The sequence below is a fragment of the Canis lupus genome, chromosome 15 (genome assembly GCF_003254725.2).
Source record: "Canis lupus dingo isolate Sandy chromosome 15, ASM325472v2, whole genome shotgun sequence".
Lineage (NCBI taxonomy): Eukaryota > Metazoa > Chordata > Mammalia > Carnivora > Canidae > Canis > Canis lupus.
The window spans coordinates 15,310,951-15,328,348 of NC_064257.1; the positions used below are offsets into that span (position 1 = coordinate 15,310,951).

At 43.4% G+C, this 17,398-nt stretch overlaps 2 protein-coding genes across 4 annotated transcripts in view; one reads left to right on the plus strand and one right to left on the minus strand.

Moving 5' to 3' along the window:
- The window catches only part of ZSWIM5 (zinc finger SWIM-type containing 5), a 203,391-nt gene extending 190,309 nt beyond the window's left edge, over window positions 1–13,082 (plus strand). Inside the window, exons 12-14 of the mRNA XM_025420308.3 lie at window positions 8,751–8,914; window positions 9,425–9,506; window positions 10,233–13,082. Coding sequence (XP_025276093.1) covers window positions 8,751–8,914; window positions 9,425–9,506; window positions 10,233–11,095 — 1,109 coding nt within the window. The 3' untranslated portion in view covers window positions 11,096–13,082. The remainder of the gene's footprint in view (window positions 1–8,750; window positions 8,915–9,424; window positions 9,507–10,232) is intronic.
- Window positions 12,954–17,195, minus strand: UROD (uroporphyrinogen decarboxylase). Of its 3 annotated transcripts, XM_025420311.3 has the most exons (10): window positions 17,076–17,195; window positions 16,374–16,486; window positions 16,187–16,266; window positions 16,048–16,110; window positions 15,637–15,834; window positions 15,352–15,513; window positions 14,847–14,984; window positions 14,583–14,683; window positions 14,435–14,501; window positions 13,899–14,137 (listed from the first exon to the last, which is right to left on the minus strand). In XM_025420311.3, the coding sequence occupies exons 1-10, from the start codon at window positions 17,093–17,095 to the stop codon at window positions 13,976–13,978; spliced, it is 1,104 nt and encodes a 367-aa protein (XP_025276096.1). In that variant the 5' UTR covers window positions 17,096–17,195; the 3' UTR covers window positions 13,899–13,975. The 3 variants fall into 3 exon arrangements, with proteins under 3 accessions (XP_035554836.1, XP_035554837.1, XP_025276096.1); XM_035698943.2 differs by lacking the exon at window positions 14,435–14,501 and having other exon boundaries at window positions 12,954–14,137; XM_035698944.2 differs by lacking the exons at window positions 14,435–14,501; window positions 16,374–16,486; window positions 17,076–17,195 and having other exon boundaries at window positions 12,954–14,137; window positions 16,027–16,110; window positions 16,187–16,215.
- Between the last annotated feature and the right edge of the window lie 203 nt (window positions 17,196–17,398).

Genomic DNA, 17,398 nt, shown 5'->3' on the forward strand with positions numbered 1-17,398 from the left:
GGAGAAATTGGGATGTCAAACATTCCAACAGCTGCTGTTGGAAAACAGTTCCTGAAAATTTTACTTTTTTCCTTTTTTTTAATGTAAGCTCTAGACCCAGTGTGGGGCCTGAATTCATGACTCCAGGAGCAAGAGTCACAGGCTCCACTGATTGAGCCAGCTAGGCACCCCACTCCTGAAAATTTTAAATAGAATTACCATATTACCCAGTTATTCTGCTTCTAGGTATACACCCAAAACTGTTGAAAAGAGGGATTCTAAAAGATACTTACACATCAATGTTCATTGCCGCATTATTCATAACAGCCAAAGGTTGGAAACAACTGAAGTATCTTTCAACATAAGCATGGATAAGTAAAAATATATATATTATGTATATGTATATATATATACACACACACAAATGGATATTAAATCATAAAAAGAAATGGCATTATGATAACATGCTACAACTTGAGGGAACCTTGAAGACATGCTAAGTGAAATAATCCAGATACAAAATGATAAATATTATATGATTACATTTGTATGAAATAGCTACAACAGATAAATTACTAAAGACAGAAAGTAGTTTAGAGTTTTACCAGGGGCTTCTGTCCGGGGTGATTAAAGTTTTACAAATAGTGGTAATATTTACACAACATTTTGAATGTGACCATTCAGTTGTACACTTAAAATGGTTAAAATAGCAAGTTTTATTATATATATTTACCTCAAATTAGATAGATAGATAAATTAATAAACTGGTAAAGAGTGCTAGAACAAGCAAATAGGCCCTATGGACAAACACTGAACATCACTGGGCTTCATCTTTATCTCAGTACCTTTAGGCAGATATTTAATTTCTCTGTGAGTGAACTTATATGCTTTGCCTTTCAAACAGAGGCCCAGAGCACCTGAGTGGCTCAGTCAGTTAAGGATCTGACTTTTGATTTCAGCTCAGGTCAGGATCTCAGGGTCTTGGGATCAAGCCCTGCATCAGGCTCTGTTTTGGGCACGGAGCCTGCTTGAGATTCTCTCTCTTTAATCCTCCCCTCACTTGTGCACTCTCTCTCTTAAAAGAAAAAACAGAGGCCAGGGCTTTAAACAAACAAAGAGTGTCAGCACCCTGGCCCTCACTTTCCATACCCTATAGCCTACTGCCAGACTAGCTGCACTGAAAACAGGAAGAGTCTGGGAAAGATACTCTCCCAGGAAAGCATGCATGGTAGTTTAGCCAGTCTGTATTTTTCATCTTTATTTTTTTAAGATTGTTTTTTATTTATTTATTCATAGAGACAGAGAGAGATCAGCAGAGACACAGGCAGAGGGAGAAGCAGGCACCATGCAAGAGAGCCTGACGTGGGACTCGATCCAGGGTCTCCAGGATCACACCCTAGGCTGCAGGTGGCGCTAAACCGCTGTGCCACCGGAGCTGCCCTGTTTTTTTCATCTTTAAAAATATTTCTTAAACACAGAGTTCAACAACAACAAAACATGGAGAAAGGTATACCATGCTAACACAAATCAAAAGAAAGCTTGAGTGCCTGTATAAATTTAAGACAAGACAACATCAATACATGGAAAATTACAGAGATAAAGAGGATTATTCCTTAGTGATAAAAGGGGTCAGTTCTCCAGAAGACATCATAATCCTTAATGTGTATTTAACAAAAGAACACCAAAGTGTGAGGTAAAAACTGAGCAAAGCAAAATAGACAAATCTATTGTAGTTGGAGGATTCAACATCCTTCTATCAGTAATTGACAAATCCAGGAGGCAGAAAATTAGTAAGGATATACTTGAACTAAATAGCAATATCCATGAACTGTATCCAATTTACATTTATATAATACTTCATCAAATAAGAACAGCATGCACATTCTTCTCAAGCTCGCGTGGAACATTCACCAAGACAGATCACATTCTGGACCATAAAACACACCTAAGTAATTTGAAAGAAATTATACAAAGTATGCTCTCAGACCACAGTGGAATTAAACTAGAAATCAATAACAGAAGGATAACTGGAAAAATCCCAAAAACATGAAGGTTAAACAACATACTTCTAAATTGCATGTAGGTTGGGCAGCCCCGGTGGCTCAGCGGTTTAGCACCGCCTTCAGCCTGGGGCGTGATCCTGGAGACCCAGGATTGAGTCCTGCGTTGGGTTCCCTGCATGGAGCCTGCTTCTCCCTCTGCCTGTGTCGCTGCCTCTGTCTGTGTGTGTCTGTCATGAATAAATAAATAAAATATTAAAAATAAGTAAATAAATTGCATGTAGGTCAAAGAAATCTCGAGAAATTTTTTAATATTTTGAACTAAATGGAAGTTAAAATACAAGTGATCAAAATACATGGGATATAGCAAAAACAGCTTGGAAGGAAATTTATAGCATTAAATGCATATGTTAGAAAAGAAAGAAAATTTAAAATCAATCTATCACCTCACACCTGTTAGAATGGTTATTATTAAAAAAGAGAGAGAGTTAGTGTTGGCAAGGATATGGAGAAAAAGGAAACCTAATGCAGTGTTTGTAGAAATGCAAATTGGTATAGCTACTTTTGAAGACAGCATGGAGCATCCTCAAAAATTTAAAGTAGAACTATCATATATGGTCCAGCAATCCTTCCAAATGTATATCCAAAGGAAATGAAATCACTATCTCAAAGAGTTATCTACACCCCTGTATTGATTGCATTGCAGCATTATTCACAATAGCCAAGATTTGGAAACAACCTAAGTGTCCAACAATGGATAAATATAGTGTGCACACACACACAGAGGAGTTTATTCAGCCATAAAAAGAAAGAAAACACAGCCATTTATGACACATGCTCCTGAGGGCATTGTGTTTAGTTTTCACTGTATATATATATAAATCAGAAAAAGACAAATATGGTATGGTCTCACTTATATGTGGAATCTAAAAATGCCAAACTCATAAAAACAGAGAGTAGATTGGTGGTTGCCAGGGCCTGAGGGCTGGGAGAAATGGGAAGATTTTGGTTAAAAGGTACAGATTTTCTGTTACAATTAAATAGTTCTTGGAATATAATGTGTGACACAATGATTGTAGTTAACAGTACTGTGTTGTATTCTTGAAATCTGCTAAGAGAATAAATTTTATTTTTTTATTTTATTGAATTCAATTAACATATAATTACTATTGGTTTCAGAGGTAGAGGTCAGTGACTCATCAGTCTTACATAATACCCATTGCTCATTAGATCACGTGTCCTCTTTAATGTCCATCACCCAGTTATCGTATCCCCTCACTCCCTTCCTCTCCAGCGACTCTGTTTCCTATTATTAAGTCTCTTATGGTTTGTCTCCCTTAAGAAAATAAATGTTCTCACCACAGACACACACACACACACACACACACACACACACACACAGAAAATGATGAGAAAAAAAAAAAAAAAAAAAAAAAAAAAAAAAAGAAAATGATGAGAGGTTCTGGGCACCCAGTAAATAAACAGCACTTAATTTTTTATTTAAAAAAAAAAAAAAAAAGAAAATGATGAGAGGTGATGAATATGTTAATTAACCTTATTGTGATAATCATTTGTAATATGTATATCAAATCACACTGTATGCCTTAAACTTACACAATGTTTTATATCTCAGTAAAGCTGAGGGGGGATAAAATAAAATCAATAATCTAAGCTTCCATGTTAGAAAACTAAAGAAGAACAATGTAAACTTAAAGCCAGCAGAAGAAAAGAAATAAAAACTAGAGAAAAAAATCAATGAAATTGAAAATGGGAAAAAATGCAGAAAACTCAATGAAAGCAAAAGGTACTTCTTTGAAAAGATCAATAAAATTGATAAACACCTAGCCAGACTAACCAAGAAAAGAGAAGACATAAATTACTAATATCATAAATGGAAAATTATGAACAGCTGTATTTCCACAAATTTGATATCTTCAATGATGAACCAATTCCTTGAAAAACACAATCCACCAAAACTTAAATATGGAGAAATCAAATTACATCAAATATTTAAAGAATAAACTATACAAACTGTCTAAAATCTGTTCTAGAAAATAGAAGCAGAGAGAACAGCTACCTCATCTTATGAGGCCAGCATTACTCTAATACCAAAACCAGATAAAGACAGTACAAGAAAGGAAAACTGCACACCAGTATCACTCATGAATATAAGTACAAAAATCCTCAACAAAATATTAGCAAATTGAATCCAACAAAGTATAAAAAGAATTCTATATCAGGACAAAATGGGATATGCCAGGCTGATTCAGCACTTGAAAATCAATTAATGGGGACACCTGGGTGGCTCAGTGGTTGAGCATCTGACTTCAGCTCAGGGGTGATCCCGGTCCGGTGATCGAGTCCTGCTTTGGGCTTCCTGCGAAGAGCCCACTTCTCCCTCTATCAATGTCTCTGCCTCTTTCTCTGTGTCTCTCATGAATAAATAAATAAAATCTTAAAAAAGAAAATCAATTAATGTAACCCATCACATCAACAGATTAGAGAAGAAAGGTTATATATCAATATATGCAAGAAAAATATTTGACAAAATCCAACATCTATTCATGATTTAAAAACAACAACTTAGCAAACCAGGAATAGAAGAGAACCAGCTCAACTTTATAAAGAATATCTACAAAGAACCTGTAGCTATCATCATACTCAGTGGAGAGAAACTAGTTACTTTAACCTGAAAATCAGGAATAAGATAAGAATGTTCCTTCCCACTCACTCCCATTCAATATCATACTGGAAGTCCTGGCTAATGCAGTAAGACAAGAAAGGAAGTAAGAGGTGTATAGATTAGGAAAGAAAAAATAAAACTGCCTTTGTATGCAAATGAGATGATTGTCTATAAAGAAAATTTCAATCAACAACAACAAAATACTAGAATAAGTGACTCTAACAAGGTTGCAAGATACAAGGTTAATACATAAAAAAATCACTGTTTTCTAAATGCAGATTTTTTAAAAAAGTATTCCACATATTGCATACTTTGAACCTGTTCCCATAAAACATCCTAGTTTGTAGCCTAGAGATTATTGACTTTAAGAATTAAAGATTTCATGCAAAATTTAAAATCTATATAAACAAAAGTCTACCATATGATTTCACTTATATGTGGAATCTAAAAAACAAATGAATAAAGAAAAAGCAGAAGCAGACCCCTAAATACAGAAAAGAAACTGGTGGTTGCCAGCAGGGAGAGAAGCAAGGGAATGGGCGAGATGGGTAAAGGGGAGTGGGAGATACACGCTTCCAGTTATGGAATGAACATGTCACAGGGATGAAAGGTACAACATAGGGAATATAGTCGCTCATGTTCTAATAGCATTGTTTGGTGACAGATGGTCACTACACTTGTGAGCATAGCATAATTTACAGAGTTGAATCACTATGTTGTACACTTGAAACTGTAACATGTAACATTGTGGGTCAACTATACTGCAGTTTTAGAAAAAGAAACATCTTTAAATAAATAGATATGTATGTAGGCAAAAACATACGAATATAGGAAGGCAGTTGACTTTTATTTATATTGTATGTCAGTTGCTTCCCTATATACTAGCCATGAGCAATTGAAATTTGAAATTAAAAACAATATATTGGGAATCCCTGGGTGGCTCGGCAGTTTAGCACCTGCCTTTGGCCCAGGGCGCGTTCCTGGAGTCCCGGGATCGAGTCCCACGTTGGGCTCCTGGCATGGAGCCTGCTTCTCCCTCCTCCTGTGTCTCTGCCTCTGTGTGTGTGTGTGTGTGTGTGTGTGTGTGTGTGTGTCTATCATGAATAAATAAATCTTTAAAAAAATAAAATAAAAATAACAACAATATATTTAGGGGCACCTGGGTAGCTCAGTGGTTGAGCATCTGCCTTTGGCTCAGGTAGTGATCCCAGGGTCCTGGGATCAAGTCCCATATTAGGCTCCCTGCAGGAAGCCTGCTTCTCCTTCTGCCTATCCCTGTGTCTCTCATGAATAAATAAAATCTTTAAAAAAAAACAATACATTTACGTTAGCACCCTCTAAAAAAGTACTCAGTAAATCTAACAAAATATATACAAGATCTATATGAGGGAAACTATAAAACTTTGATGAGGGACGCCTGGGTGGCTCAGCGGTTGGGCGCCTGCCTTCAGCTCAGGTCATGATCCTGGGATCCAGGATTGAGTCCCACATTAGGCTCCCTGTGAAGAGACTCCCTGTGCTTCTCCCTCTGCCTATGTCTCTGCGTCTCTCTCTCTCTCTCTCTCAGTCTGTGTCTCTCGTGAATAAATAAATAAATCAAAAAAAAAAACTTTGGTGAAAGAAATCAAAGATCTAAATAAATAGAATTTCCATGTCCATAGATAGGAATACTCAATATTATTATTACATTAGTTCTTCCTAGCTTGCTCTGTAGCTTTAATACAATCATAGCCAAATTCCCAACAAGTTACTTAATATGTCATTAGGAAAATGAAAATTAAAACAAAAAGGAGATACCATTACATACCTATTAGAATGGCTAAAATCCAAAATATTGACATCAAATACTGGTAAGGATATGGAGCAACAGGAACTCTCACTGCTTGTAGTAATGCAAAAGGTGCAGCCACTTTCAAAGAAGACAGTTTGGCAGTTTTTTTACAAAGCTAAACATAGGCTTACCATCGTGCTCCTAGGTATTTTACCAAATGAGTTGAAAACTCATGTCCACACAAAAACTCGCGCACAGATGTTTATAGCAGCTATATTTGTAACTGCCAAAAACTAGAAGCAACCAAGATGTCCTTCCAAAGGTTATTGGATAAACAAACTGTGGAGGGCACTTTTGAGGACTGGGTGTGGCATGTAACAGATGAATCGCTAAGTTCTACCTCTGAAAATAGTAATACAGTATATGTTAATTAAATTTAATTTTTAAAAAACTGCGGTACATCTCATATAATGCAATATTATTTCCCAATAAAAAGAAATGAGCTATCGAGATTTAAAAAAAAAAACATGGAGCGACCTTAAATGTATATTGCTTGGTGAAGGAAGCCAGTCTGAAAGGTTACATACTGTGATTCCAAGTGTATGACATTGTGGAAAAGGCAAAATTATAGAGACAATAAAAATATCAGTATTCTTAGAGGGAATGAGGAGAGACATGAAGAGGGAGGCACAAGAGATATTGAAAGCAATCCATCTATGCTGTACAATAATGATGGGTCCATAATACCATGCCATGCCTTTATTAAAACCCATAGAACTACATAACACAGTGGACCCTAATGTAAACTGTGGTCTTCAGTTAATAATAATATGTCAATGTTGGTTAGTCAAATGTACCACGTTAATGTAAGACCTTAATAATAGGGGATGGGGCATCCAAGTGGCTCAGTTGTTGAGCATCTGCCTTTGGCTCAAGTCATGATCCGGGGTCCTGGGATCAAGTCCCACATCAGGGTCCCTCTGCCTATGTCTCTGCCTCTCTCTGTAGTCCTAAAAAATACCTCCTTCTGCATGGGCTGCTCAGCAGATGGTGAAATTAAAAATAATAATAATAATAATAATAATAATAGGGGAAACTGGAAGTGGGGACAGGGTATATAAGAACTTTCTGTACTGTCTGCTCAATTTTCTATAAACCTACAACTACTTAAAAAATATGAAGTCTGGGGTGGCTGGGTGGTTCAGTTAGTTGAGTGTCCAGCTCTTGGTTTCAGCTCAGACCATGATCTCAGGGTTGTGGGATGTGGCCCCATGTCAGGCTCTGCATTCAGTGCAGTCTGCTTGAGACTCTCCCTCTCCCTTTGCCCCTCTCCCCCAAATAAATCTTTTAAAACATAAATAACATGAAGTCTGTTAATTTTAAAAATTGTTTTTAAAGATGATAGAAGAATAAAGGTAATCTCTCCCATAACTCTGACATCAAAAGATAACTACTGCTAAGACATTGGTATAAATATTCCTGGAGATTTTCTGACCATGTATATGCACTCATACACCATACACACACACACGTTGCTATTTATCTTTATTTACAAAAGTAGGATCATAGAATATTAACTATATATGTTATCTATAATTTTTACAACCCTAAAGTTTGTTTCTATTTTATAGATGAAGAAACTGAATTAGTAAATGGCTAAACTAGGTTCAATTCCCAATGCATTTCATTCCAAAGCCTATATACTCTTATCACTACACCTCTTTGTCAAAGAAGACCTACTTTTTGTTCTATCTTTCCATTTTATCCCTTCATAAAATACACCAGTCTTTCATATATTACCTTTATACAGTGACCTTCACTTCATATAGTATACATGCCCTTCCAGTGATATGTTTAACTCTGTGCACTAGTACTTTGTATAGAATCCTTGCCTGCTGAATGGGAAGTGGTAGCCCAGCTCCTTTTTGCTCTAGGAAGCTGCAGTGGGAGGCAATCAATGGGATTAGCATACTTTTTTGATAATAGCGTAGCTTCCTATGTCCTCTGTAATTAGCTCTCAAAAGTCAAGTGTTCATAAAAATTATTTCTGGGACTTAAGGAGTCTGAGGGAAGAAGGTGAAGGGTAGAGGAAAATGAAAAGGTGGAGAGAAGTGAATTCATGTGGGTGCCTGGTGAAGGAAGCAGTCTCCAGTGGGTTTAGTGGAGACAGAGCTTGTCTGCCCAAAAGGGATGGTTGCATTCAGAGGCATTCAGTGAATTGATAGTAGCCAGTTCAGCTAGTACCTATGTGATCAGTGGACTGTTCAGGGAGGCTTTAAAGAAGACCTGTCACTGCCCTTTGTCTCTGCACCTATAGGGGACACTCTGAGGCTCCGAACGATTCTGGAAGCAATACAGAAGCACATCCATTCTTCCTCTCTCATCTTCAAACTGGCCCAAGATGCATTCAAGATTGCCACTCCCACTGACAGTAGTACTGACAGCACCCTGCTCAATGTGGCCCTGGAGCTGGGGTTACAGGTATGAAGGAGGAGTGGGTCATTCCTGCTTTAGGCTTCTGGTCTAGGGATCATCAGTAGAAGATAAGATCCCAGAGGCCCTGGGCCTGAACCAGCCAAGCCTGGTTCTTTCTGTGTCCCCAGAACACAACTTGTCAGCTAGGCCTCTAGGTAAGAACTCTGTAAATTCAGCTCCATTTTGAAGTTAAGGACAGAAGCAATGTCCTTATGTAGCTTTAGGCTCCATAGGGCTCTCATTTTCTCCCCACCCACCCCCATCCTTCCAAGTCAAGTCAAGCAAGGTGTGATAATAAGGACTTTATTTGTTACAGGTCATCAGAAAAGCCTTCTACCTGATTGGTGGGAGGGGTGGACAGAAATTAAACAAACCTGTCTGTACTTATCAGGAGAAAGATGGCTGCTTAAAGCACCAGTAAATACTTGTTGTGTAAATGAATGGCAGGGGGAAGTGGGGATGAAGAAGTCCTAACAGTTATGCTTAGCTAAGTGGAAATGCCTCTTTTTTGCCCAGGTGATGAGGATGACCTTATCAACTCTTAACTGGAGGCGCCGGGAAATGGTGCGGTGGTTGGTGACATGTGCTACAGAAGTGGGTGAGTCTCCCACCTCCCTCTAACTCCCAGGGGAAAGGAGTTCCTAGGCTCTACTCATAGAACAAGACAGAGAATCCTCAGAGTTCTCATATTCCTATTACTGGTGGTCTGGGGAAGAATGGGGCTGCTGGTAGGAAAGATAGCCTTTGTTTAGCTAGCCCAGGCTCTGCCCTCACTGCTTGGACCATACCCTGATGTCAGCAGCACTTTGGCCCTCCAATCAGAGACATGTTTGAGAGAATGAATTTTCATCACCAGTATACAAGTGCACCCTTGGGAGGTGCTTGGCCCAGTGGTTTGGTCCATCTGTCTATGCTTCTGAAAAACCCCAAACAACTTGGAGTCTCAGCACCATCTAGAACCCAAAGTCCCAAGATAAGACTCTACCCTGAAAGGCTCCACTTCAGCTAAACCCCCAGGTAGATCTGCAACCCCTGCCTGGGGGCAGGTAGACCACAGGCTCTGCTGCTCCATCCATGGGAGGGGCTTGAGAGCACCTGCAGAAATCTTCAACCCTCTGACTTGGGGAAGGAAGGGATGGGAAGAGACCCTAAACAAGGTCTGGCCACCTGGGATGCTCTCTGGTTTGCCTCAGATCATCTCAAGGCTGCTGAGGAGGAGGGAGAACTCATCTCTGTGGGCCAAGTTCTGCCCCCAGGTGGTAATCTGGGCAGCCCTGGTTTGGGACCCAGATGGCCATGGCTGAGCTCCGGCTCTCCTTGACAGGTGTGCGGGCCCTGGTAAGCATTTTGCAGAGCTGGTACACACTCTTCACCCCCACTGAAGCTACTAGCATTGTGGCCGCCACAGCTGTATCCCACACCACCATCCTGCGCCTCAGTCTTGACTATCCCCAGCGGGAGGAGCTGGCTAGTTGTGCTCGCACACTGGCCCTGCAGTGTGCCATGAAGGATCCCCAGAGCTGTGCCCTGTCAGCCCTCACGCTCTGTGAGAAAGACCACATCGCCTTTGAGGCAGCCTACCAGATTGCCATTGATGCTGCCACTGGTGGCATGACCCATTCACAACTGTTCACCATTGCCCGCTACATGGAGCTCCGTGGCTATCCGCTACGTGCCTTCAAGTTGGCCTCACTGGCCATGAGCCATCTCAACCTGGCCTACAACCAGGATACCCATCCAGCCATCAATGATGTGCTCTGGGCCTGTGCCCTCAGCCACTCTCTGGGCAAAAATGAGCTGGCCGCCCTCATTCCCCTAGTGGTGAAAAGCGTGCACTGTGCCACAGTGCTTTCAGACATCTTGCGGCGCTGTACAGTGACTGCACCTGGCCTGGCTGGCATCCCAGGCCGCCGCAGCTCAGGAAAGCTCATGTCCACCGACAAAGCTCCACTGCGCCAGTTGCTGGATGCCACCATCAATGCCTATATCAACACTACACACTCACGCCTGACACACATAAGCCCTCGCCACTACGGAGAGTTCATTGAGTTTCTGAGCAAGGCTCGGGAGACCTTCCTGCTGCCCCAGGATGGCCACCTACAGTTTGCCCAATTCATCGACAACCTCAAACAAATCTACAAAGGCAAGAAGAAGCTGATGCTGCTGGTGCGAGAGCGCTTTGGCTGAGAAAGTAGAGAGTTGACTGCCGGGGCAGCCTGGGCTCCCAGGTACCAGGTCAGGCCAAGGACACTGAAACATTTGTCCACCCTGAGAGGACTCTGAGCACTTGTGGCTAAAGCCAAAGCACCACAGGGCTAAGCATGGGAGAGTCCAACTCTAGCCAATATGCCTTCCTTGGCAAGGTTTTCACTACAGCCCACTGTTCCTGAAGGAGCTGGGCCCTGCAGATCGATCAGAAATCCCACAACAGGCCACCTCACGCCCCTATATCCTGCGTGTCCTGGGCATTGGCCCCCTCTCCCTTGGCAAACACAGAACACTGTTCCGTCTCAGGGATTGCTTAACCAGAGAAACAGAAGCATTTATGGTACTGTAAATAGTATAGTATATGTGTTGCCAATTACATTGTAAAGTTGTAACTATTTATAATTCTGGTTCTAATTTGATGGGTACTTGAAGTAGTTATGGGTGGGAAGATAGTCTTGTTTTCTGAGGAGACACAACCATTTCTCAGGTTTCCCTTGCAGAATATATACAGTTTGCAGTGGAAGAGTGGGGGTGGCAGGGAGAACAATGGCCAGTTAGAAAAAATCCCAGGTCTAGTCTATGCAGAAACCCCAGCCTGCAGACACAGGGCATCTGTAGCCCAGTGGTGGGAGAGGGGCAGAGCCAGGACTGGACTTAGACTCTTGCCTCATAAAGCCACAAGGACAGTGAAGCTCTTGCTCCTGCCACACACAGGAGCCTGTTGAGCTCCTGAGAAATAAGTGCGGGCGGAGGGTGATGGTCTGGGAGGCCACTGAGCTCATAATATTCATCTACTCTGGTCAGCTTTTGTTGAGTATCTGGTTTTATCTCTATGTGTGTGTATCTGTATGACTAAGTACATGTGTCTGTGTGCATAGATGTATCTGTGCATACGTGTCTTGCACATATACTTAAGTGTGTGTCAGGTCTGTGTGAGTACGTGTCTGTGTGCTGGACTGTGGGTTTCTGTGTGAGAGTATACACATTCGTGAACACGTAAGAACACATATTCGTGTGTGTTCATGTTTGTCAATGCATGTTTAGTGGGGGGCACACATGGATGCATGTGCATAAACATGTTTGTGTGTATGCTTGTTCTCCTTTGGTCTGTCTTTATATGTGTGTGTATATTTTGACATGTACGTCTGTAAATTTGTTTGAGAATCTGCATGAATGTGTCGCTTTTTTGCCAGATCTCTTTCCTGTTCTTCATCTCTCACCAGCTAAACACGTTCCCCATCACCTTGGCTCCCTTATTCACCATTTTCTCAGCAAGCTCCTAAGTACCAGTCTCCCTTTACCCTAAGAGTGACTCATCCAGCTCCAGTTCTTCTTGCCTGGTACTTGCTTTCTTCCCTTGCCTTTCTACCTCAAGCTTCCTTTGCCTGCCCACTAGTCACTGTTCTGGAGGCTGGGGCTGGAATGCATTTGGCCTTTCCCTTTCTGAGTAGTTTCTACCCCTAGCAGGTAATGCCTGTCTTAGCCCTAGCTGACCTCTGGTGTATCATGTTCCTTCTACCTTCTTCGCTCCTGTGCTCAGCCTGGAATTATTATAGGAGGTAGCAGGGGCGTTCAGAAGAGTCATTTGGATGCCAGTGTCTTGGTGTTTACTGTTTCATGTTTTAGTTCCCAAGTAGGGGTGGGGTGTAATAGGGAAGGGGTGGTATAGCTAGAGTGTGAACTAAGGACTTGTCTGCTTTATGTTCCTTTCTTTGACAAACTATGTCACTTTTTCTTTTCCTCAAAACTAACCAGTAAGTCATTTTTGCTGTTTGTGGCTATTTAAGTCTAACTATCCAGCCGTGGGCCTCCACAACCTCTCAGCCCAACAGGCTGCTTTAAAAAAAAAAAAAAAAAAGCCACTCCCATTTCTGTATCACAATTGCCGTTTTATAGCAGGTGTGTGAAATCACAGTGCTTTTCTATGAATAAATCATGGATCACAGAAAATATCATTTTTCTAAAATCAGAATTGTGTTCTCTCAATAAATGGGGCCCTTCTCTTTCTCTCTTGCTCTGCCCCAGGCTGGGACAGGGAATTGATTGGACCTATAGAGCAATGGGTCCCTAATGGTCTAAGGAGATGTGGAATGACAAATGAAGAATTTCCTGCCACACCACACCCCTCTCCAGAGCTCACAGGCACCTCAGACCTTGTCCCAGGAAATAGGTACCACTATGATGGGCAGAAATACCAAGGTCCTAAGAAAATTAGAGGGTATGCTCAGAAAAGAATGCAGAGCAACGATGTGTGCCATAGGGCTTTTTTGGCCTCAGAGGCCTTCTCACCTCAAAAATGCAATTCTAAATAAGTCTAATCCTAAGCATCCTAGCTCGGAGTCTTTATGTCTTCCCCCCATCTTTTGGTATCAAAGCTGAAGGCCTCTCACCTTCTCCCAGCTCACCTATATTCTATTTTCCTGAACAGGCCTCTCTAAAATATCCTGGCAATTTCTATGCCACTCTGATCTATACTCCCCACCATCCCCAGACACAAATCCCTATCAGTTTGGCCTTGTATACTGTGGAGACCCCATTTCTCTGCAAATGTAATAGCTTTAGCTGCTAGGAAGTTTTACCTAACCCCACGTAGCCCTCAGGCTCCGAGAGCTGAGAGCAGGATGGTGGTGAGGTCCTGACAGTAAGTCCTACAATATATACTCATTGATACCTGAGCTCCTATGACTTGGAGAAGATGCAGAAAGGGGCCCCATGGAAGCAGCAGAGGCTAAGAAGGAACTGAGGGTAAGGGCAAAGATCTTCCACACATGAAACCATATGCTAAACTCCAACTCTAGAATTTTTATTCTTCTAGAAACATCATCTTTGTTAGTGGTAGTTGAGGGTGAATGTGTAAGCTCAGTTCTGTCGAAGCAGACGTGAGTATTTATGCACGGCATCCACAAAGGCCCCCACGTGTTCTGGGTCCATATCAGGGTAGAGTCCATGGCCCAGGTTGGCAATATAACGCTGTGGCCCAAAGTCGTCCAGCATCTTCTGCACCAGCCGTCCGATCTCCTCCTGGAGGACCAACAAGGCACTCACTACAGGGGGCCAGCAAGCCCCTGTACTCCCTATACATAATCATGACACACACTCATAGGCATGCTCCTACTCAGTGTTACTCATTCAGTCATTAATTCAAAACAGTTTACTTGATGCTTAGTACAGGCCAGACAACTATAAAAAGAAACTTTTGCTTTCCTTGAGCTCACATGGTATGTATAGAGAAACAAACATACAATAAAGACACACAATAATACGACCATATCCACAACCATGGGAGTACACAAACTCATATATAGGGACCCTGGTTACCTCAGATGCATACAGAGCACAGGGGTCCAGGTTGCCCTGTAAGGTCACCATCTTCCCCACACGCTCCCTGAAAGCAGAGTCAGTGCCACGTTCTGGTGACTGCACATAGGGCAACTGTACCCTCTCCACCACACCCTCTATCACTCACCGGGCTTTCTCTGGGGCCACTGTCCAGTCAAGCCCAACCACCTCGTAGCCAGCTTGGGCCAGCTCCTCCAGGGCAAAATGTCCATCTTTAGCAAAGATGATCTGAAGGAAAGGACAGATTTCTGAAGCTACAAAGGGCCTTGCTATGCCAACTAACTTATCTTGGCTGCACCTCTGCTGCCCTCTAGTGGTCACTTCAGCCCATGCAGGACATACCCTGAAAGTTCCACAGGCCCACCTTCACTTCTTCACCCTCCATCCTTACCATAGGCACTGGTGCCAGGCCTGCCTCCTGCACCCTGGCCTTCACTCGCTTGGCCACATCACGGACATAGGGCAGGGCAAACTTATTGAAGAGCTGTGGGCCAAGGTGCCCTGCATGGGACTCAAAGAGCTGCAATGCCTACAGTTGGGGGTTAGTAAAGAGAAATACATAACATACAAACACGAAGTATCTCAAGCCCCACACACACAAAGTGTCTCAATTTTCCCCTAGTGATTTTGGATCCTCATACTGCCTAAGCCTATAAATCCAATTCCATTCAAAAAGTTTTGCCATCTCCAGATCCCAGTGCTAGCATTGGTCTTTGAACACAAATAGCATTGCCAATGTCAATGACAAGGTGGACCTAGCTGTTTCAGCCAGATCGTTGCAAGCCAAGCTTCTTTCCTGCCTGGCATTATTAACACACCTACCCTCTCAAGTGTAGGGAACTCTGTTACTTCTCATCCTTCTAGAGCCCAGCCTATTTCTCTCCCTCAGGACCCACCTGGGCGCCAGCAGCCACTTGTCCCACCAGATATGGGACCAGAGCATCAGTGAGGATTCGAAGCAGCTGGTGACTAGCCTGTGGTTTCTGGTAAAGCCAACGCTTGGCCTGAGCCATGGTGCTTGAGCTACCACCCTCAATCATGTATGTCATCAGAGTCCACTGCAAAAGAATACAAAGAGAATATCACAGGTGTAGAAGCCAGGCTGATACTTCCTTCCCTTGTCTACACCAGACCTGCCAGTGTTTTCCCCATGCCCAAGTCCCTGCCCTGTTCCACATTACCGGGGCACCAGCAAAGCCAATCAGTGGCACACGCCCAGCCAGCCGTTGTCGGGTGAGGGTGATGGCCTGGAACACATAGCCTAGTTCAGAGGCCACTGCTGCTGGATCCCGGAGGCGTTCTAAGTCCCGTTCTTCTCTTAATGGCTCTGGGAAGCTGGGCCCTTTGCCAGGCACCATAGTCACCTCCATACCTAGTGCCTGGACGGAAAGAAAATATCTGGATTCCCAACCTGTAACTCTAGGAGGAAAGGCTCTGTTCAGCCCATGCCAAGAAGGAAAAAAAGGAGAATGAAACTTGGCCACACTCCATCTTTCAGCCCATGGTCTTCCCTCTGTCCAGTGAGGATTAAGTGCTTATTTTGAGCCTTGACTATCTTTACCCTTTCTTACCCATCAGGTTTGAGCAGGTACCTGGGGTACAACAAGGATGTCGGAGAAGATGATGGCAGCATCCAGAGGGAAGCGACGAAGTGGCTGTAGGGAATAGAAGACAGGTTACTAGGAGGCAAGCTGAGGGCATATATCCCTCCCTTTTCTGTGGAGGCCTCACCTGCAAAGTCAATTCACAGCAGGCCTCTGGGGAGCGACAGGTGCTGAAAAAGTCCTGGGCAGCCCGAGTTTCCTTAAACTCTGCCAATGGAAGAGGAAATGCAGGGCTCGACCTTGAGGAACCTCTGGATCCCTCCCCTTCCCCTCAAAAACTTTTCACCCTCCAGAGTTTCACTTAGACTCCAGACCTGGTAAGTAGCGGCCTGCCTGCCGCATGCACCAAACTGGAGTGTAGTCTGTGTCTTCTCCCCAGGCTGCTCGCAGGAACGTGTCATTCTTCAGCTCTGGAAAACCCTGGGATCTGGAGATCAGGATGGGGAGAGGTGGTAGGTGTCAGTAAGCTAGGCCAGGGGTTGGGGAAGGCCCAGGTTCTTAAGGCGGATTCACTGCACCACACTATCTGCCTTCTCCAGGCCAGCTTCTAAGTGGGACTCCCCACCCATTCCGCCTCCTCCTTGCCTATCAGATAGTGCACAAGACTAGAAGGGCCCGCGCTGGGGCCTCTATCTCCCACACAGTCCCAACTTCCCCAAGCTCAAAGAGACTGGGGGAAGGGCAGAATGAAAGTCCAGTAAGGATTGATCGGGGTCTTTGGATCAGAAATGTCAGGAACGGGGGGTATCAATGGGCTAGCTCGGAAGCTGGTAGGTCCCCAAGCTGGGGACAGTGAATGAGGAATCAGAATAGACGGTTCCAAAATACGGATCCTAACTGAGGATTAGAAAGGCCTAGCGGCAAACCCTCAGTAAAAGTCTCGGGAATCCATGGGTGGAGGACTCGGGATTCCAGAGACTGGAGTCAGATTGGGAGCTCTCCAGGCTGGGAAAGGGGTATAGGGACATATTCCTGAGTTGGAAGACTGGCCATCCGGCGTGGTGCAGAGAACTCACCCCAACCCGTTCGTCTCCATGATAAGCCTTCGGTAACTGCGAGCGCAGTCCTCGCTGTAACCTCAACCGGAGCATAGTCTGAGATCAGGCTCCACCCCTTCCTGCAATGAGCCAAGGCCGCCGCCATGCTGAAAGTCACATGATCAGATCCCGGCAAACGCTCCTGGGCTGCCCCAGCTGCTGCCCGGAGGACCCCCACTACCTCTCTGCACCGTAAAGACCGCTGTAGCGTCGCAGCAACACCCCCACCCCCCACCCCCGGCCAAGAACTCCGCTATAACTACGCCTTTCGGTCTCATCAGGACCTTCCTCTCCTTTGATGA